Here is a 23,686-nt window from a genome sequence, read left to right as displayed (position 1 = left end):
TGACTGCATTTTAAACACAATCCTCTTAATGTGGAGATTAAAACAAAACAAAAATGAAGGCGAACAGATTCGGAGCTTTCTTCTCTGCGGTGAAGCTGCTGAGCCAGCTGTCAGAGCGTCACACATCTGCCGGGGTCTTCCTTCAGCGTGGAGGATGACCTCTGACTTCCCGCCATGAAGACGGATAAAAGGCTGAGAAAAAGATGCAAGAAGTGGACTTACCTGTTGACAACATCAGAATAAGTCCAGTTTAGTCTGTTTAGTTTGGTTTGGCAATCAGCCATTGAATTCTATGACTTTATCTTCTTTTTATTGATGTTTATTATACAATTACCGGTATGAATCCCATTGAGACGACTATTGTTGTAAATATTGGGCTATATAAATAAAACTGAATTGAACATATTTGACAAATTTTGATTATTTTAAGACCGGTACTTCATAAATGTGTGCATGATTTTTGATTTTTTTTTATCTTGTTGGTCATGTTACTATTTTTAGTTTTATGGTTTTTGTTTTCTTTTTCTTTTTACTATTAATTATTGTACTTTTAATCGATTCATTGCTTATAAAGACAACTTGCTAGCTCGGGCATTTGCAAAAAAAAAAAAAAAATAGATAAAATGTGCTTTCAGGCAACCACGTCCAACAAAAAGTCTATGTAAACGCGCGTAGAAGCGGGTTTTGTGCTTCCGCTTTGAAACATCTCCAATTATCTGTCGCTACGCAGGTTTTTACCACAGTTTTCTGACTCTACAAACAGATTTCACGCCCATAAAGCATGTGTAAAAGTTAAACTAGTTTAACTTTGACCAGACCTACGTATGTGAACACCATTTGCTTAAGACCCTTTGAGGAACCCGTGTTCTTGAGCGCGCGTCACATGCTCACGCGTGTGTCCGTGGTCTAAGAATGAACTCTGAGTTCATCGCGTTGGTTCTATATTCGCACTGACTTGTTCACATCAATACTAATCTTGTTTTTGTCTTTGTTGAGTCCTCTCCCCATTAGCTCCTCCAGTGTCCCACTGGGATCATTACCCTCCATCTCATCTTCCCTTTGTCTGCCGGGGGGGGGGCATCAGCTCATGGTGAGAACACAAGTCAAACCGATGTGATGATTTTGGAGGAAACCTGATTCTTCTGACAAGTTTTGGTCCAGATTCAGCGACAGATTGATGGATTCGTGGAGGCCGAAATGTTTTTTCTTGAGTGTAGATTTCCATAGTGTGAAATGTATTTGTGACGGACATGTTGAGATGGAGCTCTTGGAGGTCCGATGCAAAGTTAGCAACACAAAGACTGGCAAATATCACAGTTAAGACTCTTTAAAAAAAGAACAATAACAAGTATCGAGCTTGATTTCTTATCTAAGGGAAAACCCAAAGTTTCTGCATAAAAAAGATCAACTGGATTACAGCTCAATACCGAAAAGAAAGTTTTATTTTAATCATTAGAAAACAACTGAAAACATGATTTTAATGTGTTTTCACGACATCATAATTCATGATCAACAACAAACCAGAGAGAAAATCTTCTTTTTGTTTATTAAATGCATATTTTGCCGACAAATATTGCAAGGTGATGGATGGAGAACAACATCTAAATTTAGAAACCAGCAAATTGAAGCAGATTCAATTTAGAATTCAAGAAATCAACAAAATTTCTCACTTTGACTCTGCTGCTGGTGGTTTGTACCATATGGTGCAAAGTCAGCATCTCGGCCCAAAAAAAGCACTTTACCATTTCTAAAGAACTTTTTAGAGCAGTGACCTAATATGCCATCACATTTTGTGAGAGGTCCCAAGTTCAGATCCCGGACAAGCCCCCAATTCATTTACCGCTCCATTCTCTGGGATTGTAAAGGAATACAGCCCTAACAACTCAAAAACTGTCACAAATACCCCATGAATTAAATAAATCTGGATTTACTTACAAAAAACAACAACTTTTTACATAAATATAACTTAATTTATAGATGTAATCTCATAGACAGAAAACACAATCCGAAAGTACAAAAAAAAAGAATTACAGCCTCAGCAGTGACACTAGTACTTAAGTTTCTTTAATTTTTCCCGTGAGCACAACCGCAAAAAGCCAAGAAATTCAACAAAACATTTAAGTGTTCCTGATTTCACAAACATTTAGCTCAGATTTGATATCATTTCTCTCTCCTGCTGGTGATTAGCGGCTTTGCCTCGACGTGTCTGAGCACATCTGTAGTAGATTTGATAGTAACAAGCTTTCCCCCTGTCAGAGTGAATAATAATAATAAGTTTGGATGTTTTCATCTGAATTGGAGCTCACTGTTGCATTTGGTAATATAAACTGTTTGACACCTTTTTCACAGTTGGCGTTTGAGTAAATGTGGATGAAGCATGAAGCGTGTCGCCTTGGCAACGGCCCGCTTCCGTCTGAATGCGGCTGCAGCTGGTATAAAAGGTAATTTGGGGTTAATGGGGGAGAGCCGCTCTGGGTGGGGTGAGGGATCTCAGCAAATGAGGTGAAAGAAACTGTGTCTGGATCTCGGGGGGGGGGGGGGGTCTTTGTGTTGCTCCCCATAACAATAAAAAAAGCTCTTATTTTGGCTTCATGGTGGCTTGTGTCAACCTCTTCTCTGAAGTCCGTTCAACATGGAAACAACAACACACACTGATGGGCCTCATAATTTGAGGTTCAAACCCTCAGAAGCCATTTTTGTGACACATCTAGTACTTTGATCACTCGTGTCAGAAGGATGCATTTCCTGCAAAATCTGTAAATGTTTTCGCCTAAAGAGGCTGAATTATGAGGGATCAGATCCCTACAGGACGATTTGAATATTTTATAAAACATAAAAGTGACTTAGTGAACCTCCCTGAGCTTAATCAAGGGTAAAAATCAGATTTGAGAACATGAACATAGAATTGAAATTCTGAAAATGTTAATCCAAACAGCTTCTTTCCAGTCTAAATGATCAGGAAAAAAAAGGTTTGGAACGTCACTGAAAAGAGCTGGAATGCAATTTTGTGCTGCAAAAGAAAATTAGAATTGCTTTAAATATTTAAATTACATAACTAACTTTCAGTAAAACTCTTCTTTAGTGTATAACATTTAAAAACTTAAGATCAAACAACTCAGTTTCCAAGAAAACTTTATTTATCAAAGTAGGCTTTAAAGATCAGCACAGTATGTATGTGGAAACGTTTAGCAAGCGTTTCTTTAAGTACTGTAAAATTAATGTAACTTAAAGGAACAAAGTGACTGAAAACAGGCTATTTCAATTGGGTTTAATCCCAACACTGCTGTATTTAACCCTTGTGCTATCTTAGATGACCCCACCCTTGCATTGACGTGTTCTCCCTACCATGACAAAGGTGGATAAAGGTGGAAAGATTTCATGTAATCCATGGACACCAGTGAAGATCACAAATCATTGAAGAAAAAAGGTTCAGAGCACTGTCTAGTGGGTCTAGATGACCCAACTCCCAATGTTAGAGTGCCTTGGATAGCACAACAGTCTCATGAGCCTAATATCACTCCACCCAATACTACAGTTAATAGAAACTACTATTTTACCAACTTGACTGCGAGTCCTCTGTTTTTGTACTTTATACTTTAAACAAGGTAAAATCAACAAAAAAATCTTGGAGATGCCGGGGATTGAACCCGGGGCCTCATACATGCAAAGCATGCGCTCTACCACTGAGCTACATCCCCGCATAAATCTTAGCGAGCAACTAAGTATTATAAACACTCAGACACACAGATTGTATCGTTAATTGTTGATGGTATTTAATGATGAATCAGATTAAAATTTACCAGAGAAAAAACTATTTTTTTTATTTAACGTTTCATAGACAAAATACAACAACATACGAATTATACCCCGCCCCCGAGGAGGGGGGGGGGGTATAATACTCTCAGATGCCATCAACATACAGTTTTAAATCACTTACAAAAAAACAAAGAAATACAGATTAAAATGATTGCACAGGTCAGGACAGAAACTAATAAAAGCAACAAGGAAATTTGTTTAGGTATTATCTTAGCACCTACCAAGGACTGTAATTTTTTAGTGAGCAATAATATACTTTAAATTCGTTAATAAAACTTGGGGGGAAAACTATTAATAACCTGCATTTGGTGATTCAATATTCGTTTATTACATTCTAATTTTTTTTTTTTGTACTGGCTCCAATTCTTCACTTCAACGTCTCCACCACTAGATGTCGCTGTTGCACGCAGGGATGCAGGAGCTGACATCAGCAGTCAGACCTGCGGGTTCGCCGATTTTCTCTGCCTTGTTTTTGACGTAGTTTTAAGTCACAACATGCCAAGCCAATGGGCTTTGACCAGCGACACCTGTAATTTACACGCACCTGTTCACGAGCGGCCAAGGGAAATTTGCGCACCGACAGAGACGGAGCAGACTGTCTTGTAGTGAGAAATGAGATGAGGATTTATCCTTTAAGAGTTGGCATTTTTCTGGTTTGTGCTTGTTTCCTGTCAGTGTCCTGGATCAAATCCTACGGGAGTGATGGTAAGTGTGGGTTTGTCATTTTCCTTTTATAAATAAAGCTTAAACCAAAGCGAAACCAGCTGTTGAGTTCTAACTCAACTTTTTTTTGTTTTGGACTTAAGAGTTCTCAACATGAAATTAACAAATGCAAACTATTTATGTCAAATTAAAGTAATTTCATATTATTTTTAAAAACATTATCTTAAAACATGAAATTATTACTTATATATGAGTTTAATCAACTTTATTCTACTGTTTAAATTCCAATCCTGCATTAAGAAGAACTCACCTGAGAAAATGTTTTTTTTAATTATGTTTCTTTAAAATTGTACAACATCTTTATGCAAAAAAATATCACACTTGAAGTTTATTTTATCAAGTAAACTTGAGTAAAAGTGTAGGAAATGCACTATAGATCGTGTACATGTAGTGTAGGAAGTATACTGACTAATTACTTTAAATTTAAGTTTACAATGTATAGATGCTATGTAAAAAATAAACTTTAAGTATGCCGGCTCGCTTTTAGTACAGACTATTGTAGTACACTTACACAGACTACTCTTTTCTAACGGATGTTCAGCAACACAAATGTGCTTCTGATGTGGCAGAAGGACCGCTTTCATCCTCTCCTATCATTTCTGCAGATTCAAGGATGCCGGAGCTGCATTCGCTGTACAGGCGCCTGTTAGTTGCTGAGGAGTTAGGGGTGCAGGTCAGAAATGACCTCAGCATCATTCTGGAACATCTGGTCAACAAGTCCAAAGGGGAAAATGCCACCTTCTCTTATGTCAACGCAACAGAAACCATCCCTCAAGGTAGGTATAAAGATCCAGCTTTGTGATTGGTTGACGTCCGTCAATCCAGGGAAAAAAAGCTTCAGTAGAGTAACAACAACAAAACCTTTCAGAGTATCGACTTTCTCGACACTATTAAAGCATTTCTGAAAAGAAAAAAAGGAGATGTTTCTGAGAAATACTACATCTTTTAAGAGAGTCACGAATAAGGGTGACTTGACCTGCTGAAGATAAGCCAAGTTGTGTTTTTACAAGTAGGTAATTGTGTGTCAGACCAAGAATGTTGATTACAAAGAAGTATTTGTGAGACACAACTCTTATATCACTAAAAAAGGTTAAAGAAAGAAGGAAAAACAAGCGTGACTCCACTGACAGATACAGAGGTGACGATTTGAAAATATAGTTTTGTCTTTGGACAATTAAAAAACAAACAAAAAAAAGGCCTGCATGGTTGTCTGCGTTTTCAGTAACTGGTTTGACAGCTCCTGACAGGATCTCGTCTGCAGGATATTTGGGGTTGTGGGCATGTTTTTCAGGAGGATGATGGTGGTTTCACCAGACTTCCTTGGTGGTGGAGTGGTGAAGCAAACTGTATCCATGTCTCGCTGTGGTTCAAAGTTCATGGTACAGGAGGCGGTAAGGCCTCCGCCTCTCAACGTGTGTTTGTATCGTCTTTAGCAACAGAGACACTCAAGCAGCTGAAGATCCAGCTGGACCATCGGACGTTCTACCTGCCCAACATTTACCAGTACCTGCCCCACCTGAGGGAGCATGTGGACAGCCTGGTTCCCAACGTGCTGCTGGGGCGGGGGCGCCATGGAGGTACGGATCTTCAACCCCTGAGCTGTACGACTCGTCCATGATGTTCTAGTTTGACCCTTAGAACATTTGTGTGTCGTGGAGGTGGTTGTGGTGCAGAGGTAGAGCGGACAAACTTTTATTGGTAGATCACAGGTTTGGTGTTGAAGTGCTCTTGGGCAACACACTGAACCCCCGAAATTGCTACTGGTGGTTGAGGGTGGCGCCAGCGTTCACAGCGAACACGATTCGTCCAGTTGCAATGTCAAGGCAACGCATAGATGCCATCAAAGGTCCTGCAGCGAGATTTGAGCATCGGCCACACTGAGAATTTAAATATCTGAACTTTGACAAAGAAGACGCGTTCTGTCAGCCAATCAGGGACTCAGCCTTGGCCTGTGACGTGTTGATGATGTAGAGTCCAGAACAAACATGGAGGAGAATCTAATCGTTCTTCTCCCGAACTTTGTGATAAGTTTCTTTCTCTAATCAAAACAATCAAATAGAAAATGTGTCTGATTTTTATTGTTATTGTTATTTTTCCCTCTTCGGATTACGCGGGACAGCGAGTCGTCAAACTGGCTCACAGAGAGACAGAAGTTCAGCTGAAAGCGTTGGTCATTCAGACGCAGCTCCTGTATGACCTTCTGTAGAGCTCTTTGAAATAAACAAACCTAATCTGTCAACATCATCCGTGCCCTATTGTGTATCGTCAAATCAACACTTCTGTGAAGCGGTAAGGCTGAAACCTTTGGCGATGGCTCCTCCCACACGTGTCTGGGCCGCCAACTTTATAAAGACGATTTCGGACAAACGTCGAGCAGCAAGTTTGGCAAAAGATAGGCATCTTGCAAATTGGACACACGAGTTGTGTTTGTTGTGAACGCAGCAGTGGAGCCATAGTCTGTGTGTACATGTGTGTAAATCGGACCGTGACCGTAAAGCGCCACATCAGTTTCCCATTTGAGGAAACTGTTGTGAGCGCCGGTGATTGGTGGTCATAAATACAAACGGACAACGGTCCCTCACTCCCTACCTCTCCTCACGCTCCCCCTGCAGTGTCTCTGGTTCTGGGCATCCCCACTGTCAAGCGTGAGAAGCAGAGCTACCTGGTCAACACGCTCAGCTCTCTGCTCTTCAGCCTGACCGCCAGCGAGAAGGAGGATCTCCTCATCATCGTCTTCGTAGCTGAGGTGCTCTTCATCTCCTCTGCCGCCACGCATCATCGACAACAAACAGCAAACATTGTCGGGTTTTTTTGCCTCCTTTTACATCGTTTACATTACCAACAAGTTGGGAAGAGGAAGGGACATGCAGATGCAGAGTTACTGTCGTTTGTTATCAGATTCCTGATTTTTCGTTGGCGTTGTATAGTCGGCAAAAGAGGCTGTTATTTTGTTCTCTTGATCTTCAATCAAAGAAGCATCCAGTCCTGTCATTTAAGCCTGTTTAGCTTTTGAAACGCTCAAGACAAAGAAAATGTTAAAGTTGAAAGGAAACTGTTGCAGTTCACAGCCAACTGTGGCCAATCTTGATTTTCTTCATCACAGACGTGCGCAAACGTGAACAAAGAGGAACTTCGTCTGACCTGTGCAGCCAGTTAGTCTGGTTATTATTAGAACACCAATAATCAGTCCAAGACCAGAATATTTTCTAAGTGGTGGCCCACGCTAATTATGATAGCAAGGAGGAAGGAGCCCTAGCAAGTTGAAATGATTTAGCCTTTTTATCACTACGACCCATTTTGATACCATAAGATGTTATTATGGCCTGCAGCAGCAGTCCTGGACTGTTAGCTTACACCTAGCACCCAGTGAAAATGAATTAAAATGGTGTTGGAGATATACTAAAGACATTTTGAGATTATTATGGGATGGCCACAGGCAGGGGCGGAGCTAGAATATTTTAAATGGGGGGTGGGAAGATGGCAGAAGACTTTGGAAGGGGGACAAAACACCATTACAAATTAAATGTTTTTTTTATTGTTTTATAATATATTTCATAATGATACTATTATCAATTGAAAAATGGGGCCGGGGGTGAGAGTAGCTCCGCCCCCTGTCCACAGGCCCTACAGCTTGCTGGACATGTTATGCTAAAGTATGACATTTGGCAAATTGTAGCAATTTTATACAATGATAAATACATCAATATGGTTTGAGTGATCTTACACACCGGATTAACAACCAAAATCAAAGTTTTGTTGACCTTTGACCTCAGGAAGAGGCTGTAAAAAAAAAAAAAAAAAGACCTTTAGCACCTTCTATAAATTCAAACTCCTCCTAGGCGTTTTGACCCATCACCTCCTAACTCCTCAAACATTACTGGAAGCTACTTGTTAAAATTTCTTCAGAGTTTGTATATTTTTAACAGTGTTTGCCTAGCGATCTCGCAAAAGTGGTGTTTGCCTGGTTCTCGCACATTTTTTACCAGAAAATTGTCAAAATTTTTAGCCCATGAATCACTGGTTTAAGCTTCAGGAAACAGTATAACCTACAAAAGGAACACATTGGGAATATGGGCGTGGTTAACAAAAAACCTCCGTTCCCGAGGAAATTCAAAAGTTTACCTTGCCCGATTCTTCTAAAAATTACATAGATGTGTTGATCACCTTCAGGCGACCAAAAAATAAAATGGTTGCTATGGAGATGAAACAAAAGAAAAGCCGCCATTTTGATAAAAGTGTGCTTTGTTTTTCATGAATTTGTCACATGTTGCTCTGACCATGGTGACAGTGTGAAGCAGCCGCTCGCGTTATTAATTCTGCCATATCTCCTTTTTTCTTCTTTTGCTTCTCCAGACAGATTCAGATTATGTGAACAGCGTGGCAAAGACCATCAATGACAAGTGAGGAGCCTTTTCTCTGCTGTCGGTGCTGAATAAATCCATCCAGGTTCCTCTTCCCTTTTGTTTTTGCAGCAGAATGGTGCCATATGCAAACTCTTATCAGCTTTTCACAAAGGACACAGGCCCCTCAGTTGGTCTAAATTTATGTTGCCAGATCTGCTCCACCCGCCCACGCTCGTCTTTGGACTCACGTTTTCTAGGAAAATGGCCTCTTTCGTGGTTTCACACATTTTGACACATGATTTTTTTTTACTTTTTACTAAATTTCAGATTTTATTTTTCTATTTAAAGTCAAAGTATTCTAATGGAACAACAGATAAATCCTTTAGGATCGACAAACATTTCAGAATGAATGTGGATATCAGTGCACAGCCATAAAGCTGTTAATTAGTGCTAAGCCGTGTTTCCACACTGCTCACTATGACGTCTGCAGATAAGCAGGAGTAGATATCGCTGAGCCTTCAGTATTGCATTTATGTTGAGAAAAAGATGGATAACACTTTATTTATTTTTTCCTTATCTAAAAAATATAAAACAGCATTTAATTTTTTTAGTAATGCCTTAAAATATCTGCACATTATCAGCATTATTTTAATTTTTGGTTCTTAATAAGGAAATATTTATAAAGGGCAAATCAATGTGATATAATTCTGGTTTAATATTCTTCTTTGTAGGTTTTTCTTAAAAATAATTTCTTGAACATAATCTTTTGAAAGCATGAGACCAAAGTAATTTGTTTTTCATATCAGCACAAGTGCCTCTTTTCTTTTACTGGTTTAGTTTGGTTTGGAAATTGGGTTTGAAATCTTCTCTTCTAAGTTCCTAAAGAACTTCCTACATTTTTAGAGTAAAAAAAAAAGATTTTTGTTAAATGACTGCTACTAAAATTCCACTCTCAGTTCTTCTGCATTTAGTTAATTTGGGTCCAGAACTTGAAAGTAAAATGCGTTTGAAACAGTTTGTCCGTTTGGTCGTTTTCTCTTCCTGTGTAGTTTTTCCAAAGAGGTGGAGGCCGGCCTGCTGGAGGTGGTTTCTCCTTCCCAGCATTACTACCCCGACTTCAGCACCATCAAGGAAACCTTCGGAGACTCCAAAGAGAGAGTCAAGTACGCACAGAACTCCATATCTGCTTTCTTGACACGTTTGGGATGTTTTCGACTTCATTCGCGATCAGGCAGTGATTCTTTAGGAATCAGAAGCCTTTATTGTCATTGTATACAATAATACAACCATTTTTGTAGCACCCTTTGAGTGTTGATACTATAAAATTAATCAAAATATGTAGAAGTAACCACTAAAAATACAAGTATGAAAAAATAGAATAAAGTGGAGTGCACTTCATTGCACTCCAAAGTGCAAGTGTTATTTTTCTTTTCCTATTTTGAGAGTCAATTAAAATTGTTTTATTCCCAAACTACATTCATTTTCTTCCTGTTTCAAAACACATCTTTAGTATATTTTTGTGTTTTTGTTCTTGTAAAAAATGGTTGATTTTAATCTGGTAAATAAAAAATTTAAAAAAAGTCACAGAGCTTCGATGATAGGAATGCGTCAGGCCTTGAATTGGTGGGATTGATTGGTCTCGATAACCTCAATTGTCCAAATGCAGACATCAGTTTTTGTGCTTAAAGGTTCTTGAAATTGGGATTATTATTTTTTTTATCTTGAGGTGTCGTAATTTTCTGGATTCTTTAGATGGAGAGCCAAGCAGAATCTGGACTTCAGCTTCCTCATGCTCTACGCTCAAGACAAAGGAGATTATTATGTTCAGGTATCGGAGCACAACTGTTCAAAATCAATTAAAGATCAAGTATGTTGAGATGTGATGGATAAGTTCAGTGCTGACTTGAAACAAATCGACTACCTTAGAAATGTTCCACGAACCATTGACCAAATGAGTTTTCCCTTTGTGTTGCAGTTAGAAGACGATGTTGTGGCAAAGGATGGTTACTATAGCGACATGAAGACGTACACCATCAGGGAGGCGTCAGAGGATTGGCTCTACTTGGAGTTTTCGCAGCTTGGGTTTATCGGTGTGTATTTTTGGCGAGCCGTCGTTCTGTCTTGGCGCTTTCGCGATAACGTCCATTTTCCAGGAAAGCTGTTCCGGACCCGGGACCTGCCCATGATCGCAGAGTTCTTCCTGATGTTCCACAGAGACAAACCTGTCGACTGGTTACTGGACCACATTCTGTGGGTGAAAGCCTGCCATCCGGAGAAGGACAAAGTAAGCGCAGAGTTGAAACTTCCAACAAGTAACCACAGATTTATACATGTCTATATTTCCGTTCTGTTTGGATACTTTATGTTTTTACGATTCGGTGGAGCTACGACATTATCAGCCAATGAAATATTACATAAAAATCGCCAACTTAAAGACCCACTATGATGGCAACTGTGTTCTTGTGGCATTTTTCTGATAATATTAAGAACATTAATAGTATTTCATTATTCAAATTGCTGTTAATCTGAGCTCTCAGCAACAGGGAAGGGAAGAGGGGTTGGGGTTGCTCTGCGCCAATCGTCCCGCCCACAACTTGGAGGCAAATTTAAAACGAACTACTGCGGCTCTGCAGAAACTGTCCTAGAAAAGGATAATGGATTTTATATTTTGGCTAAAAAAAATAAATCAATAAAAAATTATACTGTATTCATCCCTCAATGGGGAAATTCTTCTCCGCATTTGACCCATCCCCTGGGGGAGCGGTGAGCTGCAGCTGAACCGCGCTCGGGAGGCAGTAGTGTTAAGGGCCTTGCCTAAGGACCCCCACTGGGTGATGTTAACTGCTCGCCATTGATATGGTAATTGCCCCCCAGTACCATTGCTTATTCCCCTCCGGGAATCGAACCCTGGATTCCTGCATGGTAGCTTGTCACCTTACCAACCGAGCCACCCAGCCACATAAATGGTTCAAAATATGATCCATAAATACGGCTCAATCCTAATTAATAGACTGAACGATTTGAAAATGGATTAGAGTGGGACTTTATAGAATCTGCACTGTGAAAGACTCAAACTCTAAACCTAAACTTTCCATCTTTTCCAGAAAGACTGTGACGCTCAGAAGGCTTTGCTGAAGCAGAGATACAAGCCGTCGCTCTTCCAGCATGTGGGCCTCCACTCCTCTCTGCCTGGGAAAATACAAAATCTGAAGGTGAGCGCCCCCCTTTCATGGGATTGTGCATGATCAGGTGATGGGAGCTCCTCCTTTTTTGTCTGATTATTGGACCAGATGCTACCTAAATGACCTAAATGATTCAAAGCAGGCATGTCCAAAGTCCGGTCAGTGAGACAAATGCGGCCCACATTCAGATTTTAATCGCCCCTTAGGCTCCTGTCATAAAATCCCTGCGTTTTCCACAAAGTGTAAGAACGATTTCTTGATTGCGATTGGCCAAATTATTTTTTTTTAAGCAGTTGTAAACCTCTGATGACACGGTCCGGTCGCTGGACCCCTCTGTGACACTTTCTTGCCTATTTTTTAAAATGCCAGCTCTACATATAAAATGAAAGGTTAACAGTGAACGCTATGGCTTCCGGAACAATCATTTCAGTGAAATAAGAAACAATTGTGTCTGCCTCATACCAGGAGACTTTGGCTTTTCAATATCAAGAGGGACTCTTGCATGTTATGGTTCATTCCAGAATTGGAGAACATTTTAGGTCCCACCCATGATATTTCATATCATCCTCATACAAAACATGTGTTTTCTGACTAAATGTATTTGTCTTGAGACAGAATCTACAAAAACTTCAAGAAAAGAATGCTTGAAAATAGTTTAAAAAATACAAGACAAGTCTGGAGTACCCCTAAAATGCCATTTCTCCCTTTGTCCCTTAAATAAAACTGTTAAAATTAAATGTAAAATTCATTTTTTGGGGTCTTTTATTCCATCGGTGTCTCTTCCAACTGTGGAAACATTTGTTTTTCAATAATAAATATCAATGGAACGTGTCTCACAACCCTGTCTCCATAATTCTTTTCTCATTTGAGGAGATTTTAAAAAGTGATTAGAGTAAAGGCATCTCTTCTCGAATGTTTTTCATGTTTTTTTACCAAATACCAAAATGCAGCAAGATAAGATTATGTTGTTGTTTTTTAATTGTGTACATAAGCAAGTTTGTCCTCTTGGCCATCAGTAACAGCAGGCTGAACAACAGATTTCTGCTCCTGAGAGAAAGCTAATATTAGCAGATTTGCAACCCTGTTGGCTGCAAAATAGCTATCAGGGTTGCACGAAGCTCTGTAATTACCAAATGTTTGAGGGAATAAAAATGGTACCATTGGTCTGGCACTCAAACGTTTCACCTCACCAAATCTGGCCCCCTTTGAAAAAGTTTGAACACCACCTGGTTTAAGGGAAAGCCTTGAAGAAGTCTTAAGGTCGTGTCACACAGCCGCTACGTACATTCTGCGCATTTTCTTAGTATGAAATGTTGGTCTTTCGTGATCCATGCGTGACCTACGTCATTCATAAGCGTTTCTTGCATCCGTCGTTCGATGTTGTGCACTGATGTCCGTGGAGGGTTTCAGCCAACGGGTCTTTACGTGAATTCGGTTTTGAGCTATTCAGAATCTTTGGTTGGTTTAAAATTATGCAATTTAAGCAAATTTTACGTAAATCTAAGGCAGCTGTGCGTAATTTTTGCGATATTTACATTTGTGTCTTTCCACAATCGTTCCACGTTCGTCTAACAGACTTTTCACAAATGTACCACTGATGTATATCTTTTATATCACAAATATGGCGCACATTTCCCGTTCAAATTACGTAACTGACACAGGAATCACCAATGAATTGTGTAAAAACAGCGTAACAATCGTGCACGGCTCATGTTCTGCATTGATTTACGTGTTCTTTGCGTGGTTTAATCAGACTTTTTCCATGGTTTTAGTATCGTACATTCGTCATAGTCCTGTAAAAATTCTCTCCCTTTTTCTAAGTATATTGACAAATTTTCATCTGTGCATTACGTGCAGATTGTATGTAGTGTCTGTGGGACACGGCATTTATGAGGGGAAAGTTGGAACATAGGGTCTGGCTGCTCATTTTCTTCACAGAAGTCTAAACTTTTTACTGCTTCCACTGTTTCTCATGACATCTTCCTCCAAATCGTCAGCGCAAAGCTCAGAGCCACCAAGCTGAAGGAATCTTTTTTTCCAAAAGCTTTAGAAGAACATTTTAGTTTTCAGTTTGTTTTTTTATTTTTTTAGTTCTTTTGGATTTTGTTTCTGTAGTTTAAACTTCAAATATTTTGTATATTCTGTTGTATTTATGTGTTTGAAAGAGTTGTTTTTTTTTTTTTTTGTTTCTGTTGTAACTTTTTTTCTCCGACGTGAACATTTGCCTCTAGAAAACGGAATGTGAAAACTTTTTTTCGTATTTTAAAATCTAAATTAACTTTAGTGCATTGACTTATTTTAAAGCAAACAAAAGGAATATAAAATGTTATAACAGGTGAAAATGCAGTGACTCCTTTCTTCTCTGGTCCTCAGGATAAAGACTTCATGAAGCAGACCCTCCACAAAGCCCACGTTAACCCCCCCGCAGAGCTGACCTCCAGCCTGAAACATTACAAGCAGCACAGCCTGGACCGGCTCTACCAAGGCCAGGACTTCTTCTGGGCTTTAACGCCCGTCAAGGGCGATTACGTCTTCATCAACTTCACCAAACCAATCCACGTTTCTGGGTGAGGGCTCTTCTTCTTCTTCTTCTTCTTCTTCTTTTTGTTTATCTACCGGCTCTCTAAAACGCAGACGTGGACTATTGTATGTGTGCACCTGACTGAAGCGCTGGATCAGTCAAAGAGGCTTTTTCATCTGCCAAGGGCAGGGAGGGGTCACGTAGACCTGTTTGCTCAGATCATTTCCGACATAAAATGTCAACATGAGGGTAAGAAAAGGAGCCCACACCTTTTTGTTTTCACACCCGAATGCGTCTAATCCTAACTTTCTGTGGTCCTGTTTGAATGCACAACAGTGGAAATAGTTTTCATTCCTTCAAAGCCTGTATTGCATCCTTCCTTCTCCAAACTGGGTTTGAAACGGGTTTGTCTTCTCTGCTGGGATTAAGAGTGTGCGCTTTACCAGGGAAGACTTTATGCCACTCTGTTTACATTCCAAGTTTGTGCTCCCCCCACAAATCAAGAGGCAAATTTCTAATGAACTCTGCAGAAACTATGTCCTAGAAAACAACAGAGGTTGTGGCTGAAAACTATGGTGGCCCTGAAGTGCAAATCCCATTAATGAGTCAGTCAAATCACAGAAACACTTTAAAGATCAGTAAAAAAAAGCAAAACAAATGTTTAAAAACATTACATTTAGAAAAAGAAACAAATTCCAGAAACCAAAACGCAATAAATAACCAGAACAGGTAGGTACTATGAGACATCGCTGGCTGGATGATGATATCCAACATCAATTAATGTCAAATAATGTTCAATTGAAATGATGGACAAATGTCCTCATCCAATCAGCGACGTCTCATAGTACCTACCTTTTCCGGTTTCAGTAATCAAAAGTAACTTACAAAAATCAAAGCAAAATGTTTAAAAAAAGAAACGCATAAAGAAACCAGAAAGAGTAGATACTGTGGGGCATCGCTGATTGGATGATGATGTTTGCGTTTCACGTCTTGAGACTGCATAAGTCTGTTGAAAAAAAAAAATTGAGGACCACTAAGGCACAGCAGCTGGATGAAGAACCCTCGTCTTCATCAGAATGAGCTTGAATGGGCGTACAGTTTTTCCCACATGCAGCACCTTAGCTAAAAACAAATAAATAAATGGTTTTGCAAAATTACAGTTGAGGGTTTGCTGCTCTTGACGTCTGAAGGTTTCAGAGAAATCATGTGAGATGAAAACCAGCAGCAGCTCAAAGTTCAGGTTTGCTCACAGGGGAAAACTGCACTTGACTGTTTCTGGGTCAGCAAGGCAAGATGTTTCCCTCCAGGGCTGTTGCTGCCGTGTGCTTTGTTGTGAATTAATACAGGTGAGTTTGTTTTCCTTAGAAAGTGTGATTTCCTCCCCAGAGGTGACTTTAACCTTTGTAGAACTGAAGGTGTTGCTGGCAGAAGGAAATCTTATCTGAGGCTTTGAATCCCAACTCATAGTTGCCTGGCTCTACGTTTCCAGAGGCAAAAAAGACATGAAAGAAAATCAGAGTGTTACATTTTTTAATGGGTTTGTTTTGAGCATTTATCCGTAAAAAGATGACATTTGTTGGTTGACAAAATGTACTCATTCAACGATATTTTATTGGATGGATGGATGGATGGATGGATGGATGGATTATTTATCCCAATCAGGAGAATTTTGTTTGACAAAACCCATTCCATACCCATCACCCAGATCTACACACAATAGATAAGTAAAAATATAATAAAAACTTAAATTCTTCCCAACAGATATCATATTAGAAAATCTTAAAAAATATCAAAACACTGTTTATATTTAAAGAAAATAATTTAGAACGAAACAAAATGGTAAAAAAAAAAAGGAATGCTTGAGAATATCAAAACTATGTTTCATATGACGTGATATTTTCAGAGTTTTCCTGTAAAGTGATCAAAAGAGAATTTGTCCCAACTTTTACTCACCGTTGATCCTTTTCAGCCTTTTGCTGAAGGCTAATCAATGAAAGACTCATCCAACCACTGATCTACCTTCTGGAAATGACAAACTGCACTGAAAATGTGAGGAAAAGCTGTTTTAGTCCTAATTATAGTCGTTTTTATCATTAGGAATTCCTAGAAATTCGAGGAAAGCCTGCCTTCATTTCCCATCATTCTTACAGTTTGGAGCCAGAAGCCAGCTCAGACGAGGCAAACGTGCACAAATCTATTTGTTTACATGATTATGCATCAGAATGGAGCAGAGTAGGGAGCCTGTAGCCCAAAAGACCATTGATTCACAATAATTTAAGTAAATAAATACTCAGAAATCCAGTTTTTCATTTAATTTTTTTTTACATTTGTCCTTCATCATCAGGAAAAGTGTCACAAGGAAATGTTAAATACACCAAAAACACTTTTCATTCTTTAAGAACATCAAATCCCCCTCTGAGCAGGACGTTCTTGCAGAATCAGCTGAAAGGCTCCTTTCTGCTCAAACGTGGCTCCGTTTGGGAGTGGGTTCCTCCTTGTGCAGCTGTAGTTTTCCTTTTCCGTGACCCCTCTGAAGCACTCGTTTGTCGCCGATTCAGAGTTTTGCATGTTTGTCTGAACGCACATTCAAGTGTCTGCCATTATCAGGCTTCTGCAGAACTCTGTGGATAACCGATGAGCTGGAAATGCAATCAGGAGCATTACGGCTGAAGCCCTAAGCGGCTCCGTTTTTTTTTAATTTTTGTTTTAGTCATTCAGAACATGTGTTTTATGGCTTGTGGAGCCTGAGGCTCCGTTCTCCTCTGGGCATCATTGCCCGTTTGCTAATAAACAAAGACTAGAGAGGTCTACATAGAAGAGGAAATGGTGGCTGGCTGAAGAACATGTTTTATTGTTTTTGCTTTTTTCTCCACTGCAGGTTCCTATTTCGCAGTGGAAACATCGAGACGAGTGCAGATAAATTCTACAACACCACGGTGGAAGTGCAGCCTGCCAACGTGAGTAACCGGCTCTGCACGTCTCGGTTTTCCTCTCAGGTTTGGCGCCTCGACCAGCCATCTGCTGTCAGTCGTCTGCCTCCTCCGGTGTGCACGAGTCTGTGTGTGCACGTTATCAAACAGGCCGTTACACAGAAGAGGAAGAGCATTGTGTGACATTAACCCTGTGATGGCGGTAAGGGGGAAGCTGGGCTTTTTTTCTCCTTTCATTGGCATTATTTAACCAAAGACCAGACTCCATTCAGGTTCAGGTTTTGCCATTTCTAACCTGTATCTAAAACTGGAGTGAGTGAGTGTGACACCGCCCACAGAAAACCGTTTTCTTCCGCCTACAATCAAAAGAAGTCATTTCAGTCGGCATTTATTTTGCAGGATGGATGATGCGTTGTTGTTGGTGCATAGTTGGAAGTTTTTCATTAATGACTCATTGAAAATAGGAAAAAATATCATAAAGTTCAGGAGGCCTGAGCAGGCTGGCTCACCGTCCCGCAAAAGGTCTCCGTTTGGCCGCCAGCTCGCCTCCGGGGTCCGGCCAAAACATCGCGACCGCTCCAGCTCCATTAGAGTCTATGGGATTTTGGTGGCAGAGGATTGATTATTTATTGTTTTTTTTGTGCTTTTTTAGTGTATCAGTATATTTTTCCTAAATTTTGGTCTTTGAAAATCATAGTCTTATGTGGGCATTGCTTTATTTCATGAATAATGTTATTTATTTTATTAAAAATATCATGAATGAATGAAACTTTATTCATAGCACTTTACAACTCCTTGAAGGTACCAAAGGGGCTTCACAATAAAAAAAAAAGAGATCTAAAATGGGAACAAAAGTTTTAAACTAAATCTCTAGAATATTCAGTTTTTGAATAAAAATTTCAATCCAAATGTTTTCATCCACATTCCATGTTATATCATTCTGACTCCGTGTATCTGCTCGTGGTCCGGCCCTTCTGTCCAATTTTAGAACCCAATGTGGCCCGCCAGTTAAAATAATTGCTCACCCCTGATGTATACAGTCAATGGTTGAAATCCAGCAATTTCTACAGTATTGCATTTAGCAATTCATCCTCTGTAAACCAGAAATCAAGGATGCGCAGAAAGTTTGAACCTTGAGCTTTCCTGCAGCTTTTGTTGTTATCTGCATTAATGATATTTAGTCCAACCTGAGAGAAGGAGGAGGAGGAGGAGGAGCACTCCTCTTTGTAGCCACTTCTTGTCATTTCTGCTCCACTGCTCACACGACAAACCTCCAGTTACAATCACTACAGCGGAAGCAAACACACCCCTGCAGAGAGTGTCTGTCAAAGGTGGTTGTGATATCTCACCGTGATCTGCTCCGTGTGCCGGCTACAGCTTAAAAACATGAGATAAATGATGAGGGAAGTGGAGGATGAATCACGCTGTGGAATGATCATAATGTGGGATTTGCCAGCCTGTAGTTGAAGCGACATTGTGCAACGGTTAAGCAAGCGGTTCGTATCAGGTACAGCAGGTTGGATCAGGTTTCTTTGACCAGGTCCAAGGGTCAGTCTTTTGTTTTTCTGGTTTTTGTAATAAATTGGCAAACATTGGTGAACTTTGAGTCATGAGGTCACAGTAATATGACGCGCAGAATCACACATTAAGCAGTTCTAATGGTCTTTTTTTTCCTGAGTGACTAATTCAGGTATTTATAACCACTCTCCTGCTTTCATCCAGGTGGTAAAAAACCATGATAGTGGTTTGGGTCACGAGTCAGAATTTAACTGACCGATAGAAGCAGTCAAAGCCTCCTGTGTGGGGTCGGAAGGTGAAGTTAGACTGCATTTTAGTTATGTTAAAAAGGTTTCTTGGCCTTGTCTTTAACCCCGTCATGCCTGAATTTATCATTCTTCTGCATTTTCTCCATTGAATGTGGTGCTAAATGAAGGGGAGTCGTGAGGGAGTTTAATCTACTTCTCTAGAAAGTGTGGGGGGGGGTTGTGATTTGGAGTTGACTCCCCCATTGCTGAAGCAATTGAGTGAAAAAAAAGAACTGGTCTGAGTGGTCCCTCCATACAGGAAGTACCTGCTGGCTCCAGGAAGCCAAAATCCCATAGACTTCTGTAGAGAAATAAATTAGTCATTCTATTGGTCAGAATAACCATTCTGGACCTGATACCTTTTTTTAAACGGGTTCTTGATGATCCTGTTAAAAAATAAATAAAAAAGCCAGTGAGCGGCTGAAAGTCCGTCGTGATTTCGTCAGAATTATTGCGCTGTAGGTCAGCAAAAGCTATAAGCCTAGACTGAAGAATTAAACCTGTTAACGTGGTGTTTTAGGACAGATAGGAACAGTAGAAGTGCACATGTAGCACTCTGCTTTCTACAGACAAATCATGCAAAACAGCAAATGCAAAGTCAAACTAAACACTTGATGCTGATTAGAAAAGCTTTACTGACTGGAAAACGCAGAGCAGAACTTTCCTGTCGTGTCGGAAGTGTTCCCTTATGTTAATTGAACAAACTGCGCTTCCTGATGTCGAGTTCTCATCTTTTCTTGCCAACAAATGTCTCAACTAATAAAAAGTGTTTGCTCCTCGTTTTAGGGTTTAATAAAAGACAAACTGCTTCCTAAATACAAGAAATCGGACAAGGGCTTCTTCATTATAGGTGAGTATTGCATTAAAAAAAAGGTCTTCTAGACTGAAAACAATCTTATCTGGATCCTAATGGTTACTCTTACTTTCAGTTGAAGTTCAATTCAATTCTAATTATATAACCCAATTACTTTACACCAGTAATTGTACAAAACAAAAAATTAATTATAAACTACAATAGCTGATTGCTAAACAAACAAACTAAACTAAACTTGTAGAGTTAGATGCACCAATTCTTCCCTAAGAGTTACTGGTACATCGCCTGTCCGCCCTTGGAGAGGATCCCTCCTTTATGTGGAGATCCATGGGGGATACCCAGTCTAGTTTAGTCTGTTTAGTTTAGTTTAGTTTAGTTTAGCAATCAGCTAATGTATTTTATAATTGGTTTTATGGTCTTATACAATTGCCGATATGAAGCCCATTGACACAACTGTTTTAATATTGGGCTATATAAATAACATCGAATTGGTCCTGGATATGCTGCACAGGTAAAAAAAAATGCAGTTCTACATGCCTGAGATATGTGAGCCTTAAGTGTTAAATCCTGGTCAAATAAAACCCCTAGGTTTCTAATTGTGGATTTGGAGACTATACTTACACCATCCAGTGAGATAAACTGAGCAGACGGAGAATCTCTGAGGTTTTTGGGACCTAGTATAATGACCTCGGCTTTTTTCTGGGTTTAGGAGGAGGTAATTAATTGTCATTCAGGGTTTGATGTCTCTGACGCAGTCGTTCAGTTTCTCTATGTGGTCATTCTGGTCACGTTTAATGGATAAATACAACTGCGTATCATCTGCATAACAGTGAAAATTCCTGTTTCCTGATTGTGTGTCGTAAGGGTAGCATGTTCAGCATAAACAGGATGGGTCTTAAAACTGAGCCCTGTGGGACTCCGTAGCTAACTTGAGTCCAGTGAGAGGACTGTCCATTTACATGAACAAACTGGTGCCTATCGGATAAATAGGATTCAAACCAGTGGAGGGTAGATCCTCTGATCCCTATGTCATGCTCTAACCTTTGGAGTAAAATGCTGTGGTCGATGGTGTCAAAGGCTGCACTGAGGTCTAACAGGACCAGAATAGAGAGTAGTCCCTTCTCTGAGGTTCAAACTATGCAGATGAGAGCAGGAGGGTGTTTGCATCCCTATGTAAATAGTCAGAGATTCTTTGGTTTTCAGCTGCCGTTTTTCTCTAGAATTTTGGGACTTTTTCCTGCATTTGCACATAAAAACTCCTGTGGTTAACGGCTTTAATGGAAACTCTCATGCATGAGACCCGTTTTCTGCTTCAGGTGCGTTTGTCAATGGAGTAGCTGAAGGTGAAATCGAAGAAACGCTGCAGCCAGTTTCAGCCCTGCGCCTGGTGTTTCAGTCGGACTCTGACCTTTGGGCTCTGCTCAGTGAGGTGTGGTCTTCTTTAAGTCTGCTTTTTCTTAATGATTTACACATTTTTGTTCTTATTCTTGGAGTCTTGTCTGCTGCAGGTGAGTTCTTCCCAACTGTGAGAGCATTTAGACAGATTGGCCAACAAACTCAAAACAATTCCATGAATTATTTACTACTGAAGCAGCACAAGTCTGCAGTTCTGGCCAACAGGACAAAAATCCACTTTGTCTTTATATCTTTTTTTTTTCTCTTTGTAATCGAAACGACAGCAGATCCGGGTGAAAATGTCTAGAATCTAATGCATATCCAGCTCTCTGCAATGTACTGCAGGATGGGCAGAGATGTCACATGATCAGACCTTTTAACCCTCTAGTTTAGGATAAAAACTGCATTAAAAGGAACAAACATGGCAGACAGCAACATTTCCACAATACATCAAACTCCAAATGCTAATTCCACTTCTGTTGCATTGGTCTGCTTCTGCACACGTCCTGCATGAGGTTTATTTTTGCTCTACAGATACCTTTTAGAGCAACAAGAGAAGCAGGTTGCATTTAAAAAAACAATAATGTGATCATCTTCTGATCTATTTTCAAACCGTTCCCAGTGATTTTGGCATTGCGATTATGCCAAAATTTAACAAAAAACCTGTCAAACTAGGACATATTTATGCAGAGCAGCAGGAGTTAATTAGAAATTCAACTCTGAGTTGTGGGCGGGGCCAGGGCGGGGCCATCCCATCCCCCTCCCCGTTGCTGAGAACTCTCTGTTTACACGCTCTCCTGCTAGCTTACAGCCACTCACACCCCTAACCTAACATTAGTGGTGCAACATAGATGGTGAGCAATATTAGAGCTATCCGTTCAGATGTCCGCTCGAACGAGGAAAACAAAGATCCATTGGCCTGACAGTGGATGATCCGGACGACTTTAGCTCGATCATTTTTTTCGTCTTCTGCTGATTCACAATGATTTGAGTATTTCAAGAAATACTCTGAAAAACACTAAAAACACTATTTACATCAGAGTCGTTCCATAAGAGTCATATCAACAATATGTGTTCTGACCTTCGATGTAAACGCTCCAACACAAAATCCATGTTGTTGTTTTTTTTTTTTAAATAATGGATCACTTTAGCATAAAAGCTCATTAATCCTATTTTATCTAAATAAAGTAATTTAATTTAATTCTTCTAACAGTTGCTGGGTTTACGTTATCTGTCAGCTGTCCACTACGGGGGCTAAAAAAAAATAAACCAGGTTCTTGTCGGGATTCGTGTTCGACTCACTATTTTTTAGTATTTTCTCCTTAAGGTAGCATCAAACCAAAAGTAATGACTAATAGATGTTTTTAAGAACTACATTAAATCTTTCTGCAGATTAGTTTTAATATTCATAAATAAAGAAAAAAACACGTTCTTCCATTTGTCAGGCAGCTTTCACTGAACTTTCCACTTTACATGGAAATCATTTAAATATTTCTGTTTTGTGTATATAAAAAACACATTTTACTAGACGTAAGGTTAAATCTTGTATTCCTCAGTATTAATCAATCTAATCTATGCATGTAAAATGCAAAGAGGTGGTTAGGGTTAGGTGTTTCTGGTTGAGTGAGTGTTTTGAAAGGGAAAAAAAAAACGCAAAGCGAAACTTGTTTTAATGTAGACACAATCATGTTTCTGTGGGAACGGCTGTTGTGAAGGCAGGACTTAAAAAAACCAAAGTCTACATTCTTTGTTGACAAAGCTCTGGGTGTTGGATTTCCTTAAATGTCATGTGTCTGATCAACGTTTAAAAGTTTCCTCTGAGCGCGTCTGACCTAATGTTCACCTTTCCTGTCCGTCAGGTTCACATAAAAGTTTGAGGAAACTCCTCTCGCTCCCCCTAAAGGACAAAGACTTCAAAGCCCAAGTGCCTTCATCGGCAGACACGTCTGAAGAAGATGAAGGGGTTAAATTATTCTGTGGAAAGAACCTGGCACATCTCTGCTGCTACTCCGTATAGATGGAACTCTGGTTTGCACTAAAGACTGTTTTTTTGTACAAATAAAGAAAATGTGTCATCACATGATCCAGAAACATGATCCTGTCTTTCTTTACCAAATTAAGAAATCCTCATTACAGTTCCAGTACTAATTATTTGTT

At 39.7% G+C, this 23,686-nt stretch overlaps 1 protein-coding gene and 1 non-coding gene across 2 annotated transcripts; one reads left to right on the top strand and one right to left on the bottom strand.

Annotated features, from left to right (window-relative positions):
* Positions 1-3,626: 3,626 nt before the first annotated feature.
* Positions 3,627-3,698, bottom strand: trnaa-ugc (transfer RNA alanine (anticodon UGC)). The gene has a single exon. It is a non-coding gene; the product is annotated as a tRNA-Ala (tRNA).
* Positions 3,699-4,218: 520 nt separating this feature from the next.
* Positions 4,219-23,620, top strand: zgc:154054 (Alpha-1,3-mannosyl-glycoprotein 4-beta-N-acetylglucosaminyltransferase B-like). Its single transcript, XM_004073594.5, has 15 exons — positions 4,219-4,521; positions 5,145-5,315; positions 5,973-6,116; positions 7,152-7,285; positions 8,893-8,939; positions 9,932-10,045; positions 10,635-10,710; positions 10,858-10,972; positions 11,036-11,166; positions 11,987-12,094; positions 14,438-14,631; positions 17,464-17,542; positions 20,107-20,170; positions 21,451-21,563; positions 23,389-23,620. Exons 1-15 carry the CDS (start codon positions 4,434-4,436, stop codon positions 23,404-23,406), a joined length of 1,596 nt encoding a protein of 531 aa, XP_004073642.1. The 5' UTR covers positions 4,219-4,433; the 3' UTR covers positions 23,407-23,620.
* The last annotated feature ends 66 nt before the right edge of the window (positions 23,621-23,686 follow it).

Source organism: Oryzias latipes, chromosome 10 (assembly GCF_053564925.1).
Source record: "Oryzias latipes strain Hd-rR chromosome 10, Olatipes_Hd-rR_3.1".
NCBI classification, from domain to species: domain Eukaryota; kingdom Metazoa; phylum Chordata; class Actinopteri; order Beloniformes; family Adrianichthyidae; genus Oryzias; species Oryzias latipes.
This window is presented reverse-complemented; position numbering and strand designations above follow the sequence as displayed.

What these genes read in the sequence shown, in the direction of transcription:
- zgc:154054 (XM_004073594.5), top strand. Translation starts at nt 4,434, where the DNA reads ATGAGGATTTATCCTTTAAGAGTTGGCATTTTTCTGGTTTGTGCTTGT. An exon ending in TCATCGTCTTCGTAGCTGAG is followed by an intron (nt 7,286 to 8,892) that starts GTGCTCTTCATC and finishes TTGCTTCTCCAG; the next exon opens with ACAGATTCAGATTATGTGAA. An exon ending in AAACCAATCCACGTTTCTGG is followed by an intron (nt 14,632 to 17,463) that starts GTGAGGGCTCTT and finishes TCTCCACTGCAG; the next exon opens with GTTCCTATTTCGCAGTGGAA.